General features: G+C 43.1%; 1 protein-coding gene across 1 annotated transcript in view; it reads right to left on the bottom strand.

Annotated features, from left to right (window-relative positions):
* recql4 (RecQ helicase-like 4) overlaps positions 1-25789 on the bottom strand; it is a 102290-nt gene extending 76501 nt beyond the window's left edge. Inside the window, exons 1-5 of the mRNA XM_073055083.1 lie at positions 25757-25789; positions 15036-15170; positions 8947-8980; positions 7544-7674; positions 5021-5167 (exon numbers count right to left, since the gene is read on the bottom strand). Coding sequence (XP_072911184.1) covers positions 5021-5167; positions 7544-7674; positions 8947-8980; positions 15036-15119 — 396 coding nt within the window. The 5' untranslated portion in view covers positions 15120-15170; positions 25757-25789. The remainder of the gene's footprint in view (positions 1-5020; positions 5168-7543; positions 7675-8946; positions 8981-15035; positions 15171-25756) is intronic.
* Between the last annotated feature and the right edge of the window lie 291 nt (positions 25790-26080).

The raw sequence follows: 26080 nt of genomic DNA, 5'->3' as shown, positions 1-26080 counted from the left end.
AAAGAAATAGAAGCTTCATAAAAAGATTGTGGTAATTTACCTATACTTAATGCATCTTTAAAAATTTTACAAAGCCAAGGAGAAAGTATAGAAGAAAAGGATTTAAAAAATTCTGCGGAAAAACCATCTGGACCTGAAGCTTTACCCGAGTTCATTGAAAAAATAGCCTTTTCTATTTCAGACTCGGTAATAGGTGTATCCAAAAATACGTTATCTTCAACAGTTACTTTTGGAATATTCAATTTCCCTAAAAATTCATTCATAATAGAAGAGTCCTTAGTACATTCTGATTGATATAAAGAATTATAAAAATCTTGAAAGGCTTTATTTATCTCTTTATGGTCAATCGTCAAAGTACCATCTTGTTTACGAATCCTAGTAATTTGTCGCTTATCTGAAGCAATTTTCAATTGATTAGCTAGTAGTTTACCTGACTTATCTCCATATGTATAAAATTGAGCCTTCGATTTAATTAACTGACTTTCAATCGAGGAGGTTAATAGTAAACTATGTTCCATTTGGAGTTCCACTCTTTCTTTATAAAGTTCTTTACTAGGAGTTGATGAGTAGATCTTATCAATTGCCTTAATTTTATCAACTAATGTTGATATTTTGGAATTAGTTCGTTTCCTAACTCCAGCAGAATATGAAATAATCTGTCCACGAATATATGCCTTAAAAGTATCCCATAAAATTCCACTAGAGATCTCTGCTGTAGAATTTATTGAGAAAAACAAATCAATTTGCTGTTTAATAAAGCTAATAAAGTCAGAGTCCTGCAAAAGAACAGGATTAAGCCTCCAACTTTTCGTACTAATATATGAATCCGTCACCTTAATAGATAACTTCAAAGGTGCATGATCAGATATGGTAATTGAGTCATATTTACAATCCATGACATCTGTAAGTAAATGCTGATCAATGAAAAAGTAATCAATTCTTGAATAACTATGATAAACATGGGAAAAATATGAAAACTCTTTGTCATTAGGGTGTAAAAAACGCCAAATCTCACAAATAGCTGAATCAACCATAAAGGAATTAATAAGAGAAGCCGATTTGTTCGGCAAAATTTGAATGGGCTTGGACCTATCCATCACAGGGTTTAAACAACAATTAAAATCTCCGCCCATTATCAATCTATATTGATTCAAATTGGGAAAGGATGTAAATAAACATTTAAAAAATTCAGGACAATCAGTATTTGGAGCATAAACATTAACTAGAAGAACTTTTTGATTACAAAGTAAACCAGTAATAAGCAAAAATCTACCGTGCGGATCTGAAATTGTTTCATGATGTATAAAAGCAGTAGATGAGTCTATAAAAATAGACACACCTCTCACTTTAGCTTGCACATTTGAGTGGTATTGTTGGCCCTTCCAGAACCTAAACAAGCGCTGACTATCCATCTTCCTTACATGAGTCTCTTGTATAAAGATAACATTAGCATTCATTCTATGGAATACATTGAATACTTTTTTCCGTTTGATCGGATGATTTAAACCATTAGTATTCCAAGAAACGAAATTAATAGTCTTAACCATCATGACAGTATATATTATAGTTAATACATAAGTTCGAAAGAAAAGTGAACTCATGAACCCGGAAGAAGGAAGTAAGTTCAAAAGGAAACCGGAAGTCATAGCACTGCAGCCATTTTTGTAGTTTCATATGCGCCCAAAAAATAAAACTAAGCAAAAAGCAAGCAAAAAACAAAAAAAGAAAGAAAAATCCCCCTCCCACCACCCTTGAAACCCCAAGAAAAAAGCCAAAAAAGGCAAGCGAGCAAGCTAATACTAAAACTACCCCCATGTCTCAAGACGGCAACTCAAACGTAATAGAGTTAAGAAAATACACACAACCCACATTATAAAAAGGGTAATACTACAAAAGTTAAAATATAAAATTAGTGTTATAAATGTATATAAACAAAAAAGTTAAAAGAAAAGAATTAAAACAATAAATAAAAGTTTCAAACTTTCAAATACATCAAAACAGTTATGACGCTCCAAACACTGGAGTCAGTCGGGAAGAAGAAACGCCATTTTTTTTTTCTCTCTCTCAGTTTTAATATTCAGATGTTAAAAGTATAAAGGAAAGCGTATATCGTTTTTTATTTAAAAAAAAAGAAAAACAAAAGAGAAACCCTAATCGGTCATTTTCAACGCAAATAGATTAATAATATGAAAAACTATAAAATCGGCATAAACCTAGCAGAGAAAAAAAGCTTTAATCGTATATAAAAAGTATATGCAAGCCATATAAAAAAAAAAGGACCCATATATCAAACCATAATAGATCCAAATTTATAGGCTAAATTACACTGATCAGCCCAATAGAATGTCATTGATCCAGGAAACCTTGAGCATCCGCAGGCGATTTAAACAGCCGAACAGTTCCATCATCCAGGGCGACTCTCAGATGTGCTGGGAATAACAGCGCTTGCTTGTAGCCTTTCTGGTGGAAATTCGACATAACCGATCTGAAAGCCAGCCTAGCCCGTAATACTTCTGGGCTATAGTCTTCCAAGATACGAAACTTGAAATTTTGATGGATAATCATACCTTTTTTACGAGCCAGACGGATCAAGCGATCTTTGATATGAGGATAGTGAATCCTCAAAATTATGTGCCGCGGTTTCGAAGTTGAACTTGCATAAAATCTTGTTACCCGATGTGCTCGATCGATTATTGGGGAGGGATCCAGGACCTCTTTGCCCAGGACATCCACTAGAAATTTAGAGAAGAAAACGGTAAGATCACCGCTTTCAAATCCTTCCGGGATCCCAATTAACCGGAGATTTTGCCTTCGAGAGCGATTTTCCAAATCCGTAATTTTAACTTTATAACGATCCATCTGTTGAGAAGTCGAGGTTTGCTCTTCTTGTATCTTTTCAATCATACGATCTTTCTTACGAGCGGCTTCTTCAAGAGCCAAAATGCTTGCCTGTTGTTTTTGTGATTCCAGTGAAAGTTCCAAAAACTTTTCTTCGAGTGATTTCAAACGATCGTCATACTTCGAAAGCCTTAGGAATAATTTTTCCTGCATCTCTTCAAATTTAGTTTCCACAATCTTCGCAACTGCTTCTAAAGGTACCAAGTCTTTCGACTGTTTCGATTCTTTTGCTTTAGACATTTCAGCAAGTTGAGAATAATTCAAATAGTTTAGAAAGAAGAATTCAGTATATTTAACCCCTTTAGAATAAGTTTAAGGGGTGTTTATAGGCTAAAAAAACGTAAAAGTTTTGGAGCAAAGCCTAAGTGCGGTTTACTCCATGAGCGCCATCTTGAGAATCCGACACTTCCACTACTGGAAACATCATCTTCCTATCCACTCATTCTGGCCTTTCCCAATATTCTGTAGGTTTCAATAAGTTCCCCTTTTAAACTCCAGTGAATATAGGCCCAGAGCCATTTAAAGATTGCTCATATTAACCCTTTCCCACCCAGAATAATTCTCATGCGCATCTTTTCTTAGATAAGGGACCTAAAACTGCTCACAATACACCAGATGTGATCTGACCAATGCCTTATAAAGCCTCAGCATTACTCCCAGCCCATCCACTTCCTCCTTATATTTTATATATCTCAGTAAGGCTAAGTGTTTTTGGAACAACCCTACTGATTTATTTTCATATTAGGGCAGCTGTAACACATTATTAAGATTGTGAAATAGTGGACTGCACTGTTATGAGTAATGAACAGACCTGATGGTCAATGGGGTGCAGAGTTAACCATTCCCAACCCCTCTCCTGAGAACTACGAACTATTGCTGTTGCTATGCTGCTCATGAGAGAGAGAGATGAAACACAGGCAAGGACATCTGCTACAGATAAGAGGGGGGAGAGAGACTGTTAATTTACTGTATTTTGACTCTTACTGGATTATTTACCTTCCACTACAAGGACTTTACTTTGCTCGTTAACATTCCTCAGGAGATAGCAGGAGTGGCCTGATTTGATGGACACGGTCATTCAGAGTTGATGGATAGCTAAGACCCTGTGAGTGGGGATAAAAGACAGGTCTGGAGAGACACCCTTCAGACACACCAGTGGACACTGACTGAGTGTTGGGAACCCACAGAAAGGTGGGGGCTTCGGAGACCGAACCAGGAGATCGGTCTGTAAAGCTCACAGTGTTACAGCAGGGCCGGTGGGAACTTGTGTGTGTGTCCACTCATGCCAGAGTGACGAGTCCACCACAGAAGAACGGTCTAGCTGAAGAACAGAGGGGTCATAACTGAATAGCCACAACGATACGACGGATTAAGAAAGCCACAAAAGGTTTGCCTGCCGCAGCTGTTGCTGTTACATCTCGCTCTCTCTCTCTCCAACGATATCAATACAACAACCATAACCACCTCAGCATTTATAAACTGAACTCTATACTTTCCTATGACAATTCATTTACCCCTAGACATCGATAGAGCTTGTTTATTATTGATTATTATTATTCCTACACTTTTAGGTTTATTACTGCTAACTTGTTCTATATGTATATTTGCATTTTTGATATTGTATTGTGTAGTTTACTAATAAACACCTTTAGTTTGGTACCACCAGACTCCAACGGATTCTTCTTTCTCTGCTGGTCAGACACCCAGTTATGGGGTACGTAACAGCATAATCACACTACAGGGCCAGCAATCATCAATCAGGGTTTGATCTCACCACTGTCTATAAGGAGCTTACACATTCGCTCTCACAGTCTCAACACTTAAGGGCTAATGTTAGGGTTAGCAAGTTGTTGGAGTATGTTGGTGCTGGAAACATGGTGACCCTTATGAGCTACCCCTAGCGCAATCCTCGTCTATTTGACAAAACGACACATCTCACTGTATTCTTCACTGTTTATCTGACAATTATATTAATCTTTTAATCTTTATTAACAATTTACACGTGGCTGCCGTAAACTCAATTGGGCTGTGATAAGGCTCGTAGGATGGTATCATGAAATCACATCACTGTAAGAAGCTGGGGATGAGAAGGAAAACAAGAAAGAGGAAATAAAAGACTTACTTTTCCTGATGATCCAAGCTTCTCCTTCAGTTTCATTCCATAATACTGGGCTGATGTGGCAATGGTTATGTGCTCCTTTAGCGTATGCTCCTGAACAAGATTGTTCTGCCGATTCAGGTGTGATCCCCAGACAGTAGATCCACCAGTCTAGAAATTGGAATCAGCTGACTATAGTCATAAAGATGAAACACTGAACCTGCCATTTAGCCCAATGAGTCTATGGTGACCATCAGCCATCTATTTACACTAATCCCACAAAAACCCCTTCTCTTTAAACTCTCCTTCAAGTCCCTGTGCTCCTCCCTCCAGGTTCTATCACATTTATACATTAAAAGCACTTTATAGTGAGTAACTCACCCTCCTGTGGAAGGGAACTGGAGCACCCTAAGGAAAGCCATAAACTTCACTCAGACAGCACGGAGGTCAGTATTGAACCCGGGTCTCCAGTGCTACAAGACATTGACTTGTAGCACCGGAGAGGTGGACAGGTACACGGATGAGAGGTGCATGGAGGGATATGGGCCAGGTGCAGGTCAGTGGGACCAGGCAGGAAAATGGTTCGGCACAGCCAAGAAGGGCCAAAAGGCCTGTTTCTGTGCTGTAATGTTCTACAGTTCTATGACTGAATGACAATTAAACTTGAACTTATGTCACCTCTGTACCCTCCCTAAAGTTTCCACGTCCTTTTTCATTTTCTATCCACGGCTGTAGCAGCTCTTAGAACTGGTGGGCAGCCAGGAAAAAACTAAAGAGACTATAAAACTTCACACCATCCCTTGGAAGTTTTCATGTTTCGGTGTTTTACAAAATTGAATCACAAGATTTAATTTGGCTATTTTGACACTGATCAACAGAAAAAGACTCTTTCATGTCAGTGAAAAAAGATCTCTACAAAGTGATCTAAATTAGTTAAAAATATAAAACACAAAACAATTGATTGCATAAGTATTCACCCCCCCCCCCTAAAATGACACACCAAATCATCACTGGTGCAACAAACTGGTTTTAGAAGTCACATTATTAGTTATATGGAGATCTGTTTTTGGAGAACATTGTGCAATCAAGGTGTTTCAATTGACTGTAGTAAAAATACACCTGTATCTGGAAGGTCCAACTGCTGGTGAGTCAGTATCCTGGCAAAAACTACACCATGAAGACAAAAGGACTCTCCAAGCAACTCTATGAAAAGGTTATTGAAAAGCACAAGTCAGGAGATGGATACAAGAACATTTCCAAGACACTGAATATCCCTTGGAGTAGTTAAGTCAATCATCAAGAAATGGAAAGAATAATGCACAGCTGTAAATCTGCCTAGAGCAGGCTGTCCTCAAAAACTGAGTGACCATGCAAGAAGGGGACTAGTGAGGGAGGCCATCAAGAGACCTATGACAACTCCGGGGAAGTTACAAGCTTCAGTGGCTGAGATGGGAGAGACTGCGCATACAACAACTGTTGCCCAGGTGCTTCACCAGCCCCAGCTTTATGGGAGAGTGGTAAAGAGAAAGCCACTGTTAAAAAAAGACTCAAATGAAGTCTTGGCTAGAGTTTGCCAGAAGGCATGTGGGAGACTCTGAAGTCAGCTGGAAGGCGGTTCTATGTTCTGATAAAACCAAAATTGAGCCAAACACTGCACATCATCAAAAACACACCATCTGTACCATGAAGCATGGTGGTGGCTGCATCATACTTTGTGGGGATGCTTCCCCTGGAAACCTTGACAAGGTGGAGAGTAAAATCAATGCAGCAAAATACAGGGAAATCCTGGAGGAAAACCTGATGCAGTCTGTGACTTGGGAAATGTATTTTCCAGCAAGACAATGATCCCAAGCATACAGCCAAATGTACACAGGATTGGCTTAAAAACAACAGAATTAATGTCCTGGAGTGGCCAAGTCAGAGTCCAGACCTTAATCCAACTGAGAAATTGAGGCTGGACTTCAAAACGGCTGTTCACTCACGATCCCCTTGCAATCTGACAGAGCTTGAGCAGTTCTGTAACGAAGAATGAGGAAAAACTGTGGTGTCCAGATGTGCAAAGCTGATACAGCCCTAGCCACATAGACTCAAGGCTGTAACTGATGCCAAAGGTGCATCTGTTAAATACTGATTTGAAGAGAGTGAATACTTCTGCAATTATTTTGTGTTTTATATTTGTAATTAATTTAGATCACTTTGTAGAGATCTGTTTTCACTTTGACATGAAAGGGTCGTTTTCTGTTGATCAGTGTCAAAAAAAAAAGCCAAATTAAATCCACTGTGATTCAATGCTATAAATAATAAAACGTGAAAATTTCCTGGGGTGTGGGAATATTTTTTATAGGCACTGTAGCTCACATTAACCACTGTTGTTGTGTCAGTTTTCATAGCCCAGCCTGCTACTTAGTTACAATAATGAATCATCATTTATCTGGATAAAGAGGGATCAGGATCATCATTGCTGTCCATTCAGTGAGAGTAATTCTAAATGAGAAAATGATACAGAATAACACAGACATGATATACGACTGGGAAAACCAGCTTTACCTTTTCTTTCTTCTCATCTTGGCTACTGCCCTGTGAGAGCTTACTCACAGATTCCGAGTGTACGTTTTGATGATTTTCTGTAGGAAGACTCTCTCTACTTTTCTTTATAGCCCTGTACTCTCTGTATAATTCTGTGGATTCAAAAAGTATAAGTTATCTCTGTGGTTTAGTGTACAAAGTTTTAATTTAACACAGAACTAACTTGGAATGTAGAACAGTACAGCACAGTATGGGCCCTTCAGCCCATAATGTTATGCTGACATACAAACATACTCCATGATCAATCTAACCCTTCCCTCCAACACAGCTCATAACTCCGGTTTGTCTTACTGTAACTCTACGTGCCTAGAAGTCTTTTAAATGGCCCTAATGTATGGTTCTCCCTCACCAGCCTCGTCAGTTCACTTCAGGCACCCACAAAATTTCTCTGTAACATATCTCCTAAATTTTCCACCATTCACTTTCAACGAATATCCTCTTTTATTGTCCATTACTGCCTTGGGAAAAGATGTTGGCTGTTGAATCGATCTATGCCTCTCGTAATCTTATACATCTCTAACAAGTTGTCTATCATCCTCTGTCGCTGCAACAGAGAGAAAGGCCCTCCTAGCTCGCTTAAGCTATCCTTGTAAGATGTGCTCTCTAATCCAGGTACCTATCTGAACACTTGTTAAATTCTACGGTTCTACTTAATGTACTGCTACCACCTCCTCGATCTATATACCCACCACTCTCAGTGTGAAAAACCTGCCCCTCAGATTTCCTGTAATTTTTTTTCCCCTTCAGCCTATAACATTCATAGCCCTTTCACACAGACACTTCCAAAGATTTGGAAGAAATTCTTCATTAGTATCCTGAGGTGCAACATCAATGTTAGAACATAGAACAGTACAGGCCCTTTAGCCCACCATGTTGTGTCGTCCTTTTAACCTACTCTAAGATCAATCTAACCCTTCCCTCCCACACAGACTCCATTTTTCTTTCATCCATGTGCCTATCTAACAGTCTCCTAAATGTCCTTAATATACCTGCTTGTACCATCACCCCTGACTTGTGTTCCTAACTCCTCTCACTGGATTAGAAGCAGCCCTTTCAACAATGTGAATGTTATATTTAGAGACTAACAAATGCTTGTAAACATGGCAATGCATTAACAAGGAAATCTGGTTTCTGTGATCGTTTAATAAGAATAGGACGTCGGAGAAATAGAATGCTGTTTAATTTTTACTCCAGATCTTTCCTGCATGCATCCACTATGTATCTATAAAACACAACCAATATCCTGTTCTACAGATTCAATATTCGTTTTGGAAAGAAAGAGATTCCCTTCACTCACCCTTACCAATCCTCAGTTTAATAAAAGACTCAAAAGTATGAATACTTGTCTTTCATTTATTACTTACCTTGTGTCTCTTCTGAAGCTCTGGCCACATCCACCTAAACAAGAGAAAAACAGGGGAACATAATCTTTCCGTGAAGATGTTGTGTGTAGAAGTATCCTCATTATATGTGCATCAGAAAATAGAAATTGACACCCCTGTGCTATCACACATTATTTAATCTTCACAGATACTTGAACACTCTTACCAGGTTTCATACCGTATTGTATAATCTTTTAAAATCACAATAATAATGCAGATGAATTTTGATAGGCAATGGACGACCATGGAAAACAGACTTTAAATAAATATGAAATGTAATATTTGGGGGGGGGGGAAGGAATGTAATTATTTTATAGGTTATAATGGTCAGATCACAGCTCAAAACGAGCTGTGTGAGAAGGGTAAAACTACCCCACAAGGAAGCAGTCTTTTTTGCATCACCATCTGGTATACAGGGGCCACTGCACAGGATTGGAAAAAGCTACAAAGGGTTATAGACTAAGCCAGCTCCCATCATGGGCACAATCCTCCCCACTATCGAGGATATCTTCAAGAGGCAATGTCTCAAGAATCCATCATGAAGGACCCGCACCACGCAGGACATGCCCCCTTCTCATTACTATCTTCAGGGAGGAAGAACAGGAGCCTGAAGACCCACATTCAATGTTTTAGGAACAGCTAATTCCCCTCCACCATCACATCTCTGAACAGTCTATGAACCCATGAACACTATTTTTGCACTACAGTATATTTTAAGTATTGCGCAGTCCTGCAGCCGCAAAACAACAAAATTTATGACATACGTCAGAGATAATAAACCTGATTCTGATTCCAAAATTGGAGCAAAAAAACTGCAAATGATGGAAATCCAAAGCAAAAGTAAAATGATGGAAGCACTCAGGCAGCATCCACGGGGATAGAAACAGGGTCTCCGTAGCCTTAGTAAAACTGTAGGCAGAGTTCTGAAAGAGTATTCATATCTCTGACCATCACAGCTAAATCTCACGACTATCAATGCAGAGACATGAACTTGAATCCCACGACATATACCAGAGGGAAGTAAAGTTCAAGTAATTAAATAAAATCAACACTAAAAAAACAATCACGATAACCATTAGATCTCCTGCATTATTGTAAAAACTTACTTGGCTCGTTGATGTCCTTCAGAAGAGGAAATCTGCCGTCCCTATCTAGTCAGGCCTCTATGTGGCTCCAGATCCATACTCTTTAACTACCTCTACAGCTCAGGGCAATACATACCAATCACATCCACATCCAAAGAATGAACAATGTTATTATGCCTCAACTTTTCCCTCACTCAAGAGTTTGAAAAGAGCATGAGAAATGGGTTTTGCTTATGCCAATTGGACTGACAGGACCAAGCTTAAGGAGACATTTTTTATTTGTTTTAGTGATACAGCTCAGTAACAGACCCTCCAACCCAATGAGCCCACACTGCCAATGTAATCAATTAACCTACTAACCCATACATCTTTGGAATGTGAGAGAAAACTGGAACACCCGGAGGAAACCCAGGTGGTCATGGGGAGAAAGTACAAACTCATCACAGAGTGTGGCGGAATTGAATCTGGGTCGCTGGCACTGCAATGGTATTACACAAACCAGTACTCCTGCTCCTGTTATCTTACCTTTATATAAAAAAGTATAAGCTTATATTATGTAAATTCCCCAAGTACATTTGCAGGATCTGACCTTATCAGGTGTAAAAGGATTCCAAGATGAAAAAAAGCAGGAGATGTATAGTTATACAGCATAGAAGAATGCCCTTTGGCCCAATTTGTCCAGGCCAGCCAAGGTGTCCTCCTGGGGAAGTCCAATCTGCCTGCATCTGGCCCATCTCTCTGAAGCTTTCATATCCATGAAGCTGCCTGAATGTCTTTTAAATGTTATTAATTGTATTTCTACCACCACCTCTGGTAGCTTACTTCACATACTCAACAAATTTTCTACAAAAACATTACGCCTCAGGTCTCTCTTAAATCTTTTGCTTCTCATCTTAACTCTATGTTCTAGTTTTAGATTCTGTATTATAGCCATAGACCATTACAACAGTCCTTTCAGCCCATCTAGTCCATGCCAAACTATTATTCTGCCTAATTCCATCAACCTGCACCTAGACCACAGCCTTGGGAAAAGGATGTGACCATCCAATTCATATGTGCCCCTAATGATCTTATAAACCTCTATAAGGTCACCGCTCAGCCTCCTACACTCTAGAGAAAAAGCCCCAGCCCACTCAGTACCTCCCTATAGCTCAAGCCCTCCAGTCTTGGAAACTACCCTGTGCATCTTTTCTACACCCTTTCCCACTTAACAACATCCTTCCTAGATCTAGGTGACCAATGCTTCACACAATGCTCCAAAATGCTGGCTCACCAACATCTTGTAAAGCTGTCTTAATTCCTGTGCTCGCTAACCCGGGGAGTGAATGCAAACAGGTTAAATGCCTTCAACATTACACTGTCTGCCTGTATTGCCACTTTCAGAGAACTATGTATTTGTACCTGTTGTGGCAATTATTTATTATTATAATACTCAATTTTTAAATTATTGTATTTGCACAATTTGCGTTCTTTTGCACATTAATTGTTTGTCTGTGTGTAGTTTTTTCACTTATTTTATTGTACAGTAAATTCTGATGAATTGGAACACATTGAGACTAGCACATTTTGGCCTAATTAAGTGGTTGCCGGAATTAGCCAACGTTTTAAGGAAAGTTAAAAACGTATTTTTAAAAAACCTACTGCTTAACTGAGTTATAAATTATAGAAACATAGAAAACCTACAGCACAATACAGGCCCTTTGGCCCACAAAGTTGTACCTAACATGCCCCTAACTTAGAAATAACTAGGTTAACCCATAGCCCTCTATTTTTCTAAGCTCCCTGTACCTATCCAAAAGTCTCTTAAAAGACCCTATTGTATCCGCCTCCACCACCGTTGCCAGCAGCCCATTCCACGCACTCACTACGCTCTGTGTAAAATATTTACCCCTGACATCTCTTCTGTACCTACTCCCCAGCACCTTAAACCTGTGTCCTCTTGTGGTAACCATTTCAGCCCTGGGAAAAAGCCTCTGACTATCCACATGATCAATGCCTCTCATCATCTTATACACCTCTATCAAGTCACCTCTCATGCTCCTTCACTCCAAAGGAGAAAAGGCCGAGTTCACTCAATCTGTTTTCATAAGACATGCTCCCCAATCCAGGCAACATCTTTGTAAATCTCCTCTGCACCCTTCCTATGGCTTCCACATCCTTCCTGTAGTGAAGTGACCAGAACTGAGCACAGTACTCCAAGTGGGGTCTGACCAGGGCCTTATTTAGCTGCAACATTACCTCTCAGCTCCTAACTTCAATTCCACGATTAATGAAGGCCAATACACTGTATGCCTTATTGACCACAGAGTCAACCTACGCAGCTGCTTTGAGTGTCCTATGGGCTCGGACTCCAAGATCCCTCTGATCCTCCACACTGCCAAGAGTCTTACTATTAATACCATATTTTGCCATCATACTTGACCTACTAAAATGAATCACTTCACATGTATCTGGGTTGAACTTCATCTGCCACTTCTCAGTCCAGTTTTGCATCCTATCTATGTCTGACAGCCCTCCACACTATCCACAACACCCCCAGCCTTTGTGTCATCAGCAAACTTACTAATCCATTCCTCTACTTCCTCATTTAGAAAAATTATGTAGTTAAATAAAACACAGAACAAATTAGAACACTACCAGTACTATTACAGTGCTATAAAACTGAATTAGTTTCTAATAATTATTGAAAGTGAAATTCATTCAGTGTGGCTGCCATGTTCTTTTTATGGACTGTAAATGAACAAAATCAGCACACACAATGGACTGCCTTCATACAATGCTTTCGATGAGAGCTGAATATCCAAGGTTACATGTTATATTGGGGGGATGGGAAGGTAGGCAGAGAGGGTAGCATGGTTCTACTGGTAAAGAATGGCATCAAAACAGCAGAAAGATGTGACATGGGATCAAATGTTGAATCCTTGTGGGTTGAGTTAAGAGACTGCAAGGGTAAAAGGACCCTGATAGCAGTTATATACAGGCCTCCCAACAGGGGCTGGGAGGTGGACCACAATTAACAACAGGACATAGAAAAGGCGTGTCAAAAGGGCAATGTTATGATAGTCATGGGAGATTTTAACATGCAGGTCCCCTCCCTCTTCAGTCCTGATGAAGGGTCTTGGCCCGAAACGTTGACTGTTCATTTCCACGGATGCTGCCCGACCTGCCGAGTTCCTCCAGCGTGTTCTACATGTTGCTTTAACATGCAGGTCAGTTGGGAAAATCAGGCTGGTAATAGATCTCGAGAGAGTGAGTTTGTTGAATGCCTAAGAGATAGCTTTTTAGAGCAGTTTGTCGTTAAGACTACTAGGGAATCAGCTATACCGTAATGGGTGTTATATAATGAACCAGAGATGATTAGGGAGCATAAGGTAAAAGAACCCTGAGGAACCAGTGATCACAATATGACTGAGTTGAACTTGAAATCTGATCGGGAGAAAGTCTGACGTAGCAGTATTTCAGTGGAGTAAGGGAGATTAAGATGGTATGAGAGAGGAGATGGCCAAAGTAAATTGGAAGGAGCTGCTGGCAGGGATGTCAGCAAAGCAGCAATGGCGTTCGTTTCTGGGGAAAATGAGGAAGGTGCAAGACGTGTATTCCAAAAATGAAGAAATACTCAAATGGCAAAATAGCACAACCATGGCTGACAAGGGTAGTCAAAGCTAATATAAAAACAAAGCAAAAATTATTAGTGGGAAGATAGTGGATTGGGAAGTTTTATAAAAACCTACATAGAGCAACTAAAAGAATCATTAGAAGGGAAAAGATGAAATATGAAAGCAAGCTAGCAAATAATATAAAAATGGATAGTAAAAGTTTCTTCAAGTATGCAAAAAAAGAGATGAGGGTGGATATAGGACTACTAGAAAATGAGGCAGGAGAAATAATAATGGGGACAAGGAGATGGCAGATGAATTAAATGAGTATTTTGCATCAGTCTTCTCTGTGGAAGACACCAGCAGTATGCCAGTTGTTGTAGTGTGTAAAGGAAGAGAAGTGGGTGTAGTTTCTTTTACAAGGGAGAACGTGCTCAAAAAGCTCAAAAACTTAAAGGTACGTAAATCACCCGGACCAGATGAACTGTACCCTAGGGTTCTGAAGGAGGGAGCATTAGACACTGTGGTGGCATTAGAAATGATCTTTCAAAAATCATTGGACCGTGGCATGGTGCCAGAGGACTGGAAAATTGCAAATGTCACTCCACTCTTTAAGAAAGGAGGAAGGCAGCAGAAAGGAAACTATAGTCCCACTTCTTATTTCTCGAACACAAACACACGCAATTGATGCTATTTAAAAACTGTTAGTTCTAAGCACTGTGTAGTGGTCTAACAGCTACACAAGTGCATATGACTGACACTGGTCAACCGTTCAGCAAGTCTCCTGTTCCAATTAAACAGCAGAGTGTCCCATTTTCTCGATTAGTTTTTGTTCTTTAAGAGTTGTCCCAAATAAGCGGCTACCCTGATTAATCGATGGCCCTATTAATCGGAATCCACTGCACCCTTTGTTCTACTGTGAATGCCCGCAAGAACATAAATCTCAAGATATCATATGGTGACATATAAGTACTTTGATAATAAATTTACTTTGATCTTTGTACCTAGTTCTGGAGGATGGTGTGACCTCTACACAACAGGAGGACATCTGGGACCAATGTCTTCATACAAGGGTCTGTTACTGCTAGCGGAGGCGGTTCAAAATTCACTTTACAGTGGCAGCAATCACAGACTGGGATTATATTCCCGCTGCTGTGTGTAAGGAGTCTGTACGTTCTCCCCATAACTGCGGGGGTTTCCTTCACATGCTCAGGTTTCCACCCACATTCTAAAGACATACTGTACAAGTTAGGGTTAGTAAATTGTGGGCCTGCTGTGTTAGCACTGCAAATGTGGCGACACTTGTGGACTGGCTCCAGCACCACTCTCACTGATTTATTCTGACACAAAATGACACATTTCACTGTGTTTTAATAAAACCAGTCTTTACCTTATTTGGCTTACGCTTATGTTCCTCAAAGAATAAAGTCTCCCACTTCTTCAGTAGAAGTTTCAGCTCATTGTATCGATCCATCTCCCAGCAACCATCTGTACAGGTCTCTCTCCTGCACCATGTGACATATCTCTACAGAGGGAAAAAAAAATGTTTCATCTCAAATATCATTATGCTATTTTCAGAAAGTTTAGGTCTGGGAGTTTGAAAATTTATCAGATGGTTCAAAAGCTATTTTCCAATTTTGATAAACATTCCCCTACAGGTGCACCAATGAGTGCATCTGCATGTGGAACGCAGAGCTTATCATATGAATTCAAGGCCAGGGCAGCAGCAACATCTCTAAACCAGGACTCAGCAACCTTCAGCAGGAAAGCTGCAGGAGGAACTCAGCATCTGTGGAGGAAAATGGACAGTCAACACGTCAGATCGAGACACTGCATCTAAAGTCCAAGCACTGACTGTCCATTCCCTTGCACATATGCTGCCCGACCCACCGAGGTCCTCCACCAATATTCTTGTGCCACATTCCAAAACCTGCAGTCGTGCCTCAGCAACCTTCAGCCGGGAACAACACAAATAAAACTAGAACGTGAAAGACAAAATGCTGCAGATGTTGTAAATAAAAACACAAAATGCAGGGGAACATTCAGGTTTCAAGAGCAGAGTTAAACATGCATTGAAATGTGTCATTTATGTCAACAACCAAAGGATGTCCCTGGGGCAGCCCACTAGTGTTACCACACATCCTGTCACCTACAAGAATGGCCATAATGTTCAGCAGAACACGAGCAACAGCAGAACAATCACCTTCCCTCTCTCTCGCATCCATACACACACACACCTCTCCAACCTCCAGTCCCTGGCCCAGACTTGCAGATATCAGACATGCTGACCCAGTGACCTTCAGTTATCATTTCAGGTCGAAGACATTTTAAGCCATTTCCAACAGCAACATCATCAGTTGCATACCCCATTTTCCTGTAGCCTTTTTTGCTTACTTGCGTATCCACTGACCCAATCCGCTAAGCATCTACTTACACCAAGGATAATTTACAGTGACAATTAACGAGTATGCCTTTGGGTCACAGGGCATCACAGAGAAAGCAGACAGTGCTTAATCTGGGTCCCTGAAGCTTCTCAAAGGATAAACCTACCATTCTACATATTAAGTTAGCAAACTTTTGCAGTGTTGCTTGCAAGTATATTGTTCCATTAATAGGGTAAGGGGTCAAGATATACACAATATCCCAGATAAAAATTCATGACTTATAGAGGTCATATTTCCACACAACACTCATCAATCATCAAGGCAATGTCAGCATATGGCTGGATTACAGTGTTTCTTTCCAGGGAAAAGTCCCAGCCTGTTTGCTTTCTCCTTCTCACTGCAATCCCAACATCTCTGTGAATCTTTTCTGCTCCCTCTCTACCATAATCACTTTTTTTTTCCTATAATAGAAAACAAAACTGTATACAATATTCCAGGTGCAGTTTCACCAACATATAACACAGATGTAATATAATGTCCCTTCTCTTGTACTCAATGCTCAGTCTGATGAAGGCAAGCTTGCCATGATGTCCTTACTACCACACCTACCTCTGACACGATCGTCGGGGAATTTTGTAATTGTATCCCTGGGTCCTTCTGTTCTACAACACTCACCAGTGTCCTTTATTTCTCTCATATAGTTCTGTGCAAAAGTCCTACGAACGTGTTAAAAAAAAGTCTGTAAAGCAAAGATGCTTTCAAAAATAATGAAAAGTTTGTAAATATCAGAAAATTTACCATAAAGAGCAGTAAAGAGTAAAAAAAAACTAATTAAAAAATTCCTCTAAACTTCCAGTTTCTGGAAGGATCATCAGGATCCCAAAGAAATACCAGATTAAGAGCACCCACGAACCCATAAGGAAGCTCAGGTCACAGCTTATGTGGGTCAAAGGTTGGCTGGTGTTTACAGGATTCCCTGTGAATGCAGAGCAGCAAATATCAGCCAGACAGGACACATGGTGGAAACCTGTATCAAAGAGCATAGGAGATGTATCTACTTGGATTACCCGCAGAAAGCAGTGGTAGAACATTGCATTTGCGATGTCCATAGGATTGACTTCAATGGCACAAAACTACTATGTGCTTTTAAGACCACCTGGTGAATGAAGCCATTGATATAAAACTAGAGAAAAAGAATTTTAACAAAGACAAAGGTCTCGCTCTAAGTAAGAACTGGAATTAACAAGATGAGAGAGCGGAAACCTGATTGGATGAGGACTAACCAATCCGGAGGGACAGACAGCAGGGTATACCACCAGTTCAGACATGCCCAGGCATCATCTGTGATAAAGATGGCAGAGTTTGTCATCGAAACATCAGTTAAAATCAATACCTGTACCTGAATGGAAGTCCGAGAAGAGTTTATTCGTTAAAAAATAGTAAATCAAATCAATATTTGACATGACCACCCTCTGCCTTTAAAACTGCATCTATGTAGACTGCCATGTAGTTTTATAAGAAAATCTGATAGATTGTTCCAAACATCTCGAAGAACTTGCCACAGTTCCTCTTCAGACTTGGGCTATCTCACTTGCTTCTGTCTCTCCGGGTAATCCCAGACAGCCTCGATGAAGTTGAGATCAGGGCTCTACGGAGGCCACACCATCTGAAACCATTTAAAAATCTAGGGCGGGTCCCCAATCCCTTTTGCACCGTGGACCGGTTTAAAATTGACAATATTCTTGCGGACCGGCTGACCGGTGGTGGTTGGGGGGGGGGGGGGGGGGGGGGGTGTTAATCACAACCGGAATCTAGTTGATAAGTCAACTAAGTCACTTATAAGTGGCTAATACACTCAATTTCATTTCTAAAAGGGTTTATCTAATGAATTTAATATTAAACACACAGCGCATATTTTCCCCGTATGAACATATAAAATTATTGCAACACACCAATAACGCTGAATCAATGGGAGCCCTGGGCTTGTTTCCCTGCAACAAGACAGTCCCATCGAGGGGTGATGGGAGACAGTGATACTCGAAGGGGGTTCCTTATGTCCAGTCTATTCCGCAATTTAGTTTTCATTGCATTCATTGTAGAAAAGCCCGCTTCAACAGAGATATGATGTTGGAAATGGAAGTAATGTTTTCAGTGCTTTCGTGTCTATCTCAGGATATTCAGCCTCGACTTTGATCCACAATGCCGGCAGAGATGTTATGTCAAACATACTTCTCAGCCCATGTCATGTGCAAGCTCGAGGAGTTGATCTTCTTCCCGCGCTGACATGGATGACACATGGGTAATGACCTCACGTGCGTTCAAGTCCCAACAGTGGGTGTGACAGAGAATGAGGAAAGGTGCAGCTGACTCATATCGTTTCATATCGCCAAATCAAGTCGTTTCATCGCGGCCCGGTAGCACATGCTTTGCTACCACCAATCTAGGGTGCCTAAGACTTTTGCACAACACTGTATACATCGAAACACCAAAAGATACAGTGAAATGCGTCACTTGTGTTAACAACCAACACAATTCGCATGTGTTGCCATTCTTCCAGCACCAACATAGCATGCCCACAACTTACTAACCAGAACGTGAAACTCTTCGGAATGTGGGACCAGGACCATCCACAGGCAACATCACTTCACACTCGCCCGAGTTAAATTCCACTGGACATTCCCTTGCCCACCTTCTCAGATCTAGAACCTTCACTTTACGGCACCCCACCCAAACTTACTAATCACTTCAACATATACAAAATGCTGAAGGAACTCAGCAGGTCAGGCAACTTCCATGGAAACAAATAAAGGTTAAGACCCTTCATCAGGATTGGAAGGAAAGGGGAAGAAGCCAGAAAAAGAAGGTGGAGGAAGGGGAAGGGGGAAGGAGGAAAAGCTAGAAAGTGGTCAGTGAAGCATGGTAGGTGGGTGTGGTAAACTATGTATACCTGTCTGGACACGCCCCTCTGCTGACTGCTCCTGTGGCTCCTCCCACAGACCCCTGTATAAAGGCAATTGGAGGCACTGTTCCCCCCCTCAGTCTCCGAGATGTTGTACTCTGTTTTGTTGATAATAAAAGCCTATCGTTCGCCTCCCGTCTCCGAGAGTTATTGATGGTGCATCAATTTTATTAGCAGCAATTTTAAAACATGGAGAGCATTCTACGACCCGACAGATTGGATATTGACCCTCAATCTCCAGAAGCCGGCATCGCTTTTGAACTCTGGCTTGCATGCTTTGAATCGTACCTGGAGATTTGAGTGACCAAGCCTGCCACGATGCACAGAGTTCTCCTCTCCAGGGTCAGTCCGCGGGTCTACTCCCTGATCAGGGACCTGCCGACCTACCAAGGGGCACTGGACGCGTTCAAAAGACAATACCTGCGGCCGGTGAACACCCTCTACGCAAGACATCGCTTAGCGACATGGCGGCAGCGGGCCAGAGAGTCGAGCGCTGAGTTTGTCCGGGCTCTACAGACACTCGTGCGGGCCTGCGACTACAGGGGACTGACGGCGGAACAGCATGCTGAGCTGCTGGTAAGAGACACCTTCATTACGGGGATCAGGTCAGTGTATGTGCGCCAGTGGCTGCTGGAACACACCGATCTTACCTTACATTCGGCAATAGAGCTGGCCGACATGCTGGAGGCCGCTCTGCACGATGCTGACGCTGTCCAGGCGCACGATATCCGGCCGGCCTCGTGGAGCAGCAGACCCCGCAACCCGCCAGCAAATCGACCTCGGCTGCTGCCAGTCGCGAGTCCGTGAAGTCCCCACAACCCGCCGGTGAGTCGACCACGGCTGCTGCCAGTCGCAAGTCCGCGCAGTGTTACTTCTGCGGACTCTAAAAGCACCCCAGAAAACGCTGCCCAGCCCGAGAAGCTACCTGCTCCAGCTGTGGAAAGAAGGGCCACTTCGCCAAGGCCTATAAGTCCAAACCACGAGCGGGGTCGAGCAGCACCTCATGCGAGGCATGGGGGCGGCCATCCTGGTCGCCGCCATCTTGCCTGCCCGCCGCATGCGAGGCATAGGGGCGGCCATCTTTGTCGGCGCCACTTCGCCCCGCCTCCGACCCACAGGTGCTTACTGAGCACCAAGACAGCGATGCAACTCTGGCCTCCGTGACCCTCGACCAAAGCACTCCACACCAGTTCGCAAGGTCAATGATGGACATCCTGGTGGAGGGGCACAGGATTAGCTGCCTGTTTAACACGGGCAGCACTGAGAGTTTTATTCACCCGGACACGGAGCAACGCTGCGGACTCGTGACACAGCCGGTAAGCCAGAGGGTCACCATGGCTTCTGGATCGCATTCCACAGACATCCGGGGGGGGGGGGGGGGGGGGGGTTGTGTAGCGATATTGGTGGTGCAGGGCACAGAATATCGGGACTTTGCGTTACTGGTCATGCCTCAACTGTGTGCCCCTGTGCTATTGGGGCTCAACTTCCAGAGCCACTTGAAAAGCGTGACAATGGAGTATGACGGGCCCCTCCCACCAATCACTGTCAGAAATCCGCAGTTCTGTAGGACTTCATCACATACCCCGCTACTGACCAAACACACACCCCACCTAACACCATGCCAAAGGCCGCACTACTGACACCACTTTTGCTCTCTACCCTCAAGATCCCTCCCCCACCGCTGTTCGCCAACCTGACCCCCGACTGTAAACCTGTGGCAACTGAAAGCAGGAGGTACAGCGCAGGAGACAGGGCCTTCATTAAGTCAGAGGTGCAGCGGCTGCTCAGGGAGGGGATCATTGAGCCAAGCACAAGTCCTTGGAGGGCCCAGGTGGCTGTTGTTCGGACCGGGCAGAAAAATAGGATGGTCGTGGACTATAGCCAGACCATCAATAGGTTCACGCAGCTTGACGCGTACCCCCTACCCCGCATCGTGGATATGGTCAATCAGATAGCTCGGTACAAGCTGTACTCGACCATAGACCTGAAATCCGCTTACCATCAGCTACCCATCCACCCGGAGGACCACCCCTACATCGCCTTTGAGGCGGGCGGCAGTCTCAATCACTTCCTGCGCGTCCCCTTCGATGTCACAAATGGTGTCTCTGTCTTCTAGAGGGAAATGGACTGGATGGTGGACCAGTGCCAACTGAAGGCCATGTTCCCATATCTGGATAACATCACCATCTGCAGTCACGACTGGCAGGATCACCCAAGGCCTGCGTGGCCTTCAACCGCATTAAAGGGGACATTGCCAAAGCAACGATGCATGCGGTGGACGAGACTATTCCCTTCCAAGTAGAGTGACGCCTCCGACTTCGCGCTGGCTGCTACCCTCAATCAGGCAGGCAGACCAGTAGCATTCTTCTCTCGTACCCTTCAGGGCCCTGAAATTCGGCACTCCGCGGTGGAGAAAGAAGCCCAGGCCATATTGGAAGCTATTAGGCACTGGAGGCACTATCTTGCTGGCAAAAGGTTCACCTTGCTGACCGACCAGCGCTCAATTGCATTCATGTTCAGCAACCAACAGCAGGGGAAAATCAAAAATGATAAAATGTTTAGGTGGAGAATAGAACTCTCCACCTACAACTATGACATCCTGTACCGGCCTTGAAGGCTCAATGAGCCCCCGATGCCCAATCACGGGGAGCATGTGCCAGCTTGCAGCTCGACCGGCTATACGCCCTCCATGCAGATCTTTGCCACCCAGGGGTCACCCGACTTTACCATTCCGTGAAAGCCCGGAACCTGCCTTACTCCCTTGAGGAAATCAGGACGATGACCAGGGACTGTCAAATCTGCGCTGAGTGCAAACCGCACGTCTACCGTCCTGAAAGGGCACAACTTATCAAGGCCACCCGCCCCTTTGAGCGACTGAGTGTCGACTTTAAGGGCCCCCTTCCCTCCACCGACCGCAATGTCTACTTTCTCAACATAATTGACGAGTTCTCGCGGTTCCCCTTTGCCATCCCCTGCCCCGATACCACTGCCACGTCTGTCATAAAAGCCCTGCGCCAGCTCTTCACTCTGTTCGGATATCCCTGCTATATCCACAGTGATAGATAGATAGATAGATACTTTATTCATCCCCATGGGGAAATTCTACATTTTTTCCAATGTCCCATACACTTGTTGTAGCAAAACTAATTACATACAATACTTAACTCAGTAAAAATGATATGCATCTAAATCACTCTCTCAAAAAGCATTAATAATAGCTTTTAAAAAGTTCTTAAGTAGTTTACTTAAATACATTAATACAATCAACCCCGGCACTTTAACATATCTTACTCCTGGCGGTTGAATTGTAAAGCCTAATGGCATTGAGGAGTATTGACCTCTTCATCCTGTCTGAGGAGCATTGCATCGATAGCAACCTGTCGCTGAAACTGTTTCTCTGTCTCTGGATGGTGCTATGTAGAGGATGTTCAGGGTTTTCCATAATTGACCGTAGCCTACTCAGCGCCCTTCGCTCAGCTACCGATGTTATACTCTCCAGTACTTTGCCCACGACAGAGCCCGCCTTCCTTACCAGCTTATTAAGACGTGAGGCGTCCCTCTTCTTAATGCTGCCTCCCCAACACGCCACCACAAAGAAGAGGGCGCTCTCCACAACTGACCTATAGAACAACTTCAGCATCTCACTACAGACATTGAATGACGCCAACCTTCTAAGGAAGTACAGTCGACTCTGTGCCTTCCTGCACAAGGCATCTGTGTTGGCAGTCCAGTCTAGCTTCTCGTCTAACTGTACTCCCAGATACTTGTAGGTCTTAACCTGCTCCACACATTCTCCATTAATGATCACTGGCTCCATATGAGGCTCCATAGAGGGTCCTCATTTATGAGTGATGAGCTGCGCCAGTACCTGCTGGCTAGGGGTATTGCTACTAGTAGGACCACGAGCTATAATCCCCGGGGGAATGGACAGGTAGAGGGAGAATGCCACTGTGTGGAAGGCCACACTCTTAGCCCTTAGGTCAAAGGGATTGCCGGTCTCTCGCTGGCAGGAGGTCCTCCCCGAGGCAGTCCACTCTATCCACTCCCTGTTATGCATGTCCACCAATGCCACCCCTCATGAGCGACTCTTTTCTTTTCCCAGGAAGTCTGCCACTGGGACCACCCTACCGGCTTGGCTGACGTCCCCAGGGCCAGTGCTGCTTCGGAAACATGCGAGGAGCAATAAATACTCCCCGATGGTCCAGAGGGTTTACCTACTTCATGCAAACCCCCAATATGCCTACGTGGTCTTACCTGATGGGCAGGAGGACACGGTCTCCGTCCGCAACCTGGCGCCCACAGGAGCACCAGACCCCTACCCCAAACACTCCACGGTGACTATGAACCTCGTACCCATCTATGAATATACCCACGAAACACCACGCACACCAAGCCCTACACAGACTCCTCACGACACTCCCATACCAGGCGCCACGCACATGCATGAGGGATTACTGACGCCTAACGGACTGGCACCTCAAGTCAGGCTGGAGCCAGCACAACCACCGTCACCGGTGCTACGTAGATCGCAGCGACAGACTCGACCGCCTGATAGACTTAACCTGTAAATATACTTGTAAGAAACTTCGCCCCGTGGGGACTCTCTTTTAAAACAAAGGGGGGATGAATGTGGTAAACTATGTATACCTATCTGGACACGCCCCCCTGCTGACTGCTCCTGTGGCTCCTCCCACAGACCCCTGTATAAAGCCGATTGGAGGCACTGCTCCCCCCCCCCCAGTCTCCGAGATGTTGTGCTCCGTTTTGCTGCTAATAAAAGCCTATCATTCGCGTCTCCGAGAGTTATTGATGGTGCATCAGTGGGCGAGCGGGGATTGAAGTAAGAAGACGGGATGTGAAGAGTGGAAAAAGGTTAGAGTGCTGAAGAAGTAGGTATCTGTTACGAGAGTGGATCTTGGGAGATAGGGAAGGAAGAGGGGCCCCAGGGGAGGTGACAGGCAGGTGATGAGAAGAGGTAAGAAGCCAGAGTGGAAAATTGAAAAAGAGGGAAAAATGCAGCAAGTTGGAGAAACTGATGCTTCCATAGTCGCTGCCTAACCTGCTGAGTTCTTTCAGCATTTTGTGTGTGTTGTTCGGAATTTACAGCATCTGCAGAATCTGTTGTGTTCCTAATCACTCACATACATTTTCATCTATATCAAGACAAACTGCAGTAGGTTCTGCAGATCCCTGTGGCACACCACCGATCAGAAAAACAACCCTCTAACTCCTAAAGCCAATTCTGCCCACCCTGGATACCATTTAATCTCATCTTCTGGACAACTTCACCCATCCAACTCTCAGCTGATTTTACAAACAACAGGCTCATTTTCGAGGTTCTTTGCAACTCTTGTTCGTTATAAGTATCATTTTATTTTATTTGTACAATTTGATTTCTCTTGCACATTGGTTACTTACTTGTCAGTCTTCATGTATAGTCTTGTTTGTAAATTATATTGTATTCAATTTTCCTGTAAATGCCTTTAAGGAAATGAATCTCAAGATAGTATATAGTAACACACGGTAACTTTGAGAAAAATAAATCTGACTTTGAACTTTGAGCCTAAACCTAAACACAGAAACTTACAGCAGAATACAGGCCCTTCGGCCCACAATGCTGTACAGACTATGTAACCTACTCTAGAAACTGCCTAGAATTTCCCTAGCAGATAGTCTTCTATTTTTCTCAGCTTTTTAAAATAAACTTGTCAAAAGCTTTATTAGTGACGAGGAGGGTGATGTTTGCTACATAACGTCACGTTATTTGAGAAGCACGTTGCACTTCATTTTAAAAGTATTTTAATACAAAGATTAAATATGGTTATAAATTGATGAAAATTAAACTATTACTTTTAATAAGACTGAGAGCAAGACACCAGACATAAGAAAATGATGTAAATTCACAAATCAAGTACAGTATACGAGAAACAAAATTTTCTGTTTTGCATTTATTGGAGTATAAAAGTTGCATTGTTTGCTGTGTAACCAAAACTATGTAGTCAGCTTTGAGTTTGCTATCTGCTATGCATGTATCCAATTTAGTAAGAGAATGAAATCTTAAGAATGTAGAAGACAATGGTGTGTTAATGAGAGGTAGCTAAGAGATGAAGATTAGAACATGATTAAGTCAACGGGTAGAAACAATAGTGGCGGATGTACTTGTGATACGCAACTGTAGACTGATTGGATATGCTAATACAACTAAACCAGGAGATTGCCATAAAAAATGCTATGTACAAGGATCGGTGGGCAATCGGCGACTAGCTCAATGACTCTCAACTTTGATTTGCAAATTAAAGTTTAATACTTCTTGAAGAATCTTCTGCGTCTCCTGGTCGTTTGTGGGGCACGAGAAACCACGACACATTCTGTTATTGGAAATTATTTTAAAACAAGACCTAGCGAAGGTATTCAGAGGCAATATGGGAAACAACTTCCCTGTACCGTCCGCGCGTCACCTGTCACTCGTCGGCATGGTAACGGCCCGGTCGGGTTGGCAGCACGCAAGCGCAGCAACTTTTCCCCTCACCTCTCTTCCCCTCCCTCCCCATCTCCCCTTCGACCGCGGACAGCGGTAGAGAAGGCCGGAGGAGCCAGCGTGAGGACTGAGAAGTTATGGCCGTTTTATTAACTTAACATGCAAGCACTTGCTCCGTAAAAGTCTCGCCTGTCAGTGAAAACGCGGCGATGCGTACACAGAATGCCGGACGAACGCAGCAGGTGAGGCAGCACAAGTCCGAGGCCGAGCCCCTTGATCAGGACACTTACCCCGACGCCAGCGCTCGAGCTTCCCGCCGTCCGCGTCACGTGATCCTGCCGCGCTTTGGGTCACGTGACGTGAATCCGCTTGTCCATCATTCGAGCCAGGAACTCCCCGGAAGCGGCGCGCTTCACCTTCTCAGGGGAAATTACCGATCATCATCACATTATGCACTTTGGCAAAAAATAATACAGTTTTATAAATACACGTTTGTAATGGTGCCTTCAAATTAACCACGTAGTTTGCAAAAAAATAGTTTTATTTTTAAAAATAACCATAATAGTCTTCATACTGTTTCTGAAATCCATGTACACTGCAGTCTCGCCATCAGT

Source organism: Hemitrygon akajei, chromosome 8 (assembly GCF_048418815.1).
Source record: "Hemitrygon akajei chromosome 8, sHemAka1.3, whole genome shotgun sequence".
Classification (NCBI taxonomy): Eukaryota; Metazoa; Chordata; class Chondrichthyes; order Myliobatiformes; family Dasyatidae; genus Hemitrygon; species Hemitrygon akajei.
This window is presented reverse-complemented; position numbering and strand designations above follow the sequence as displayed.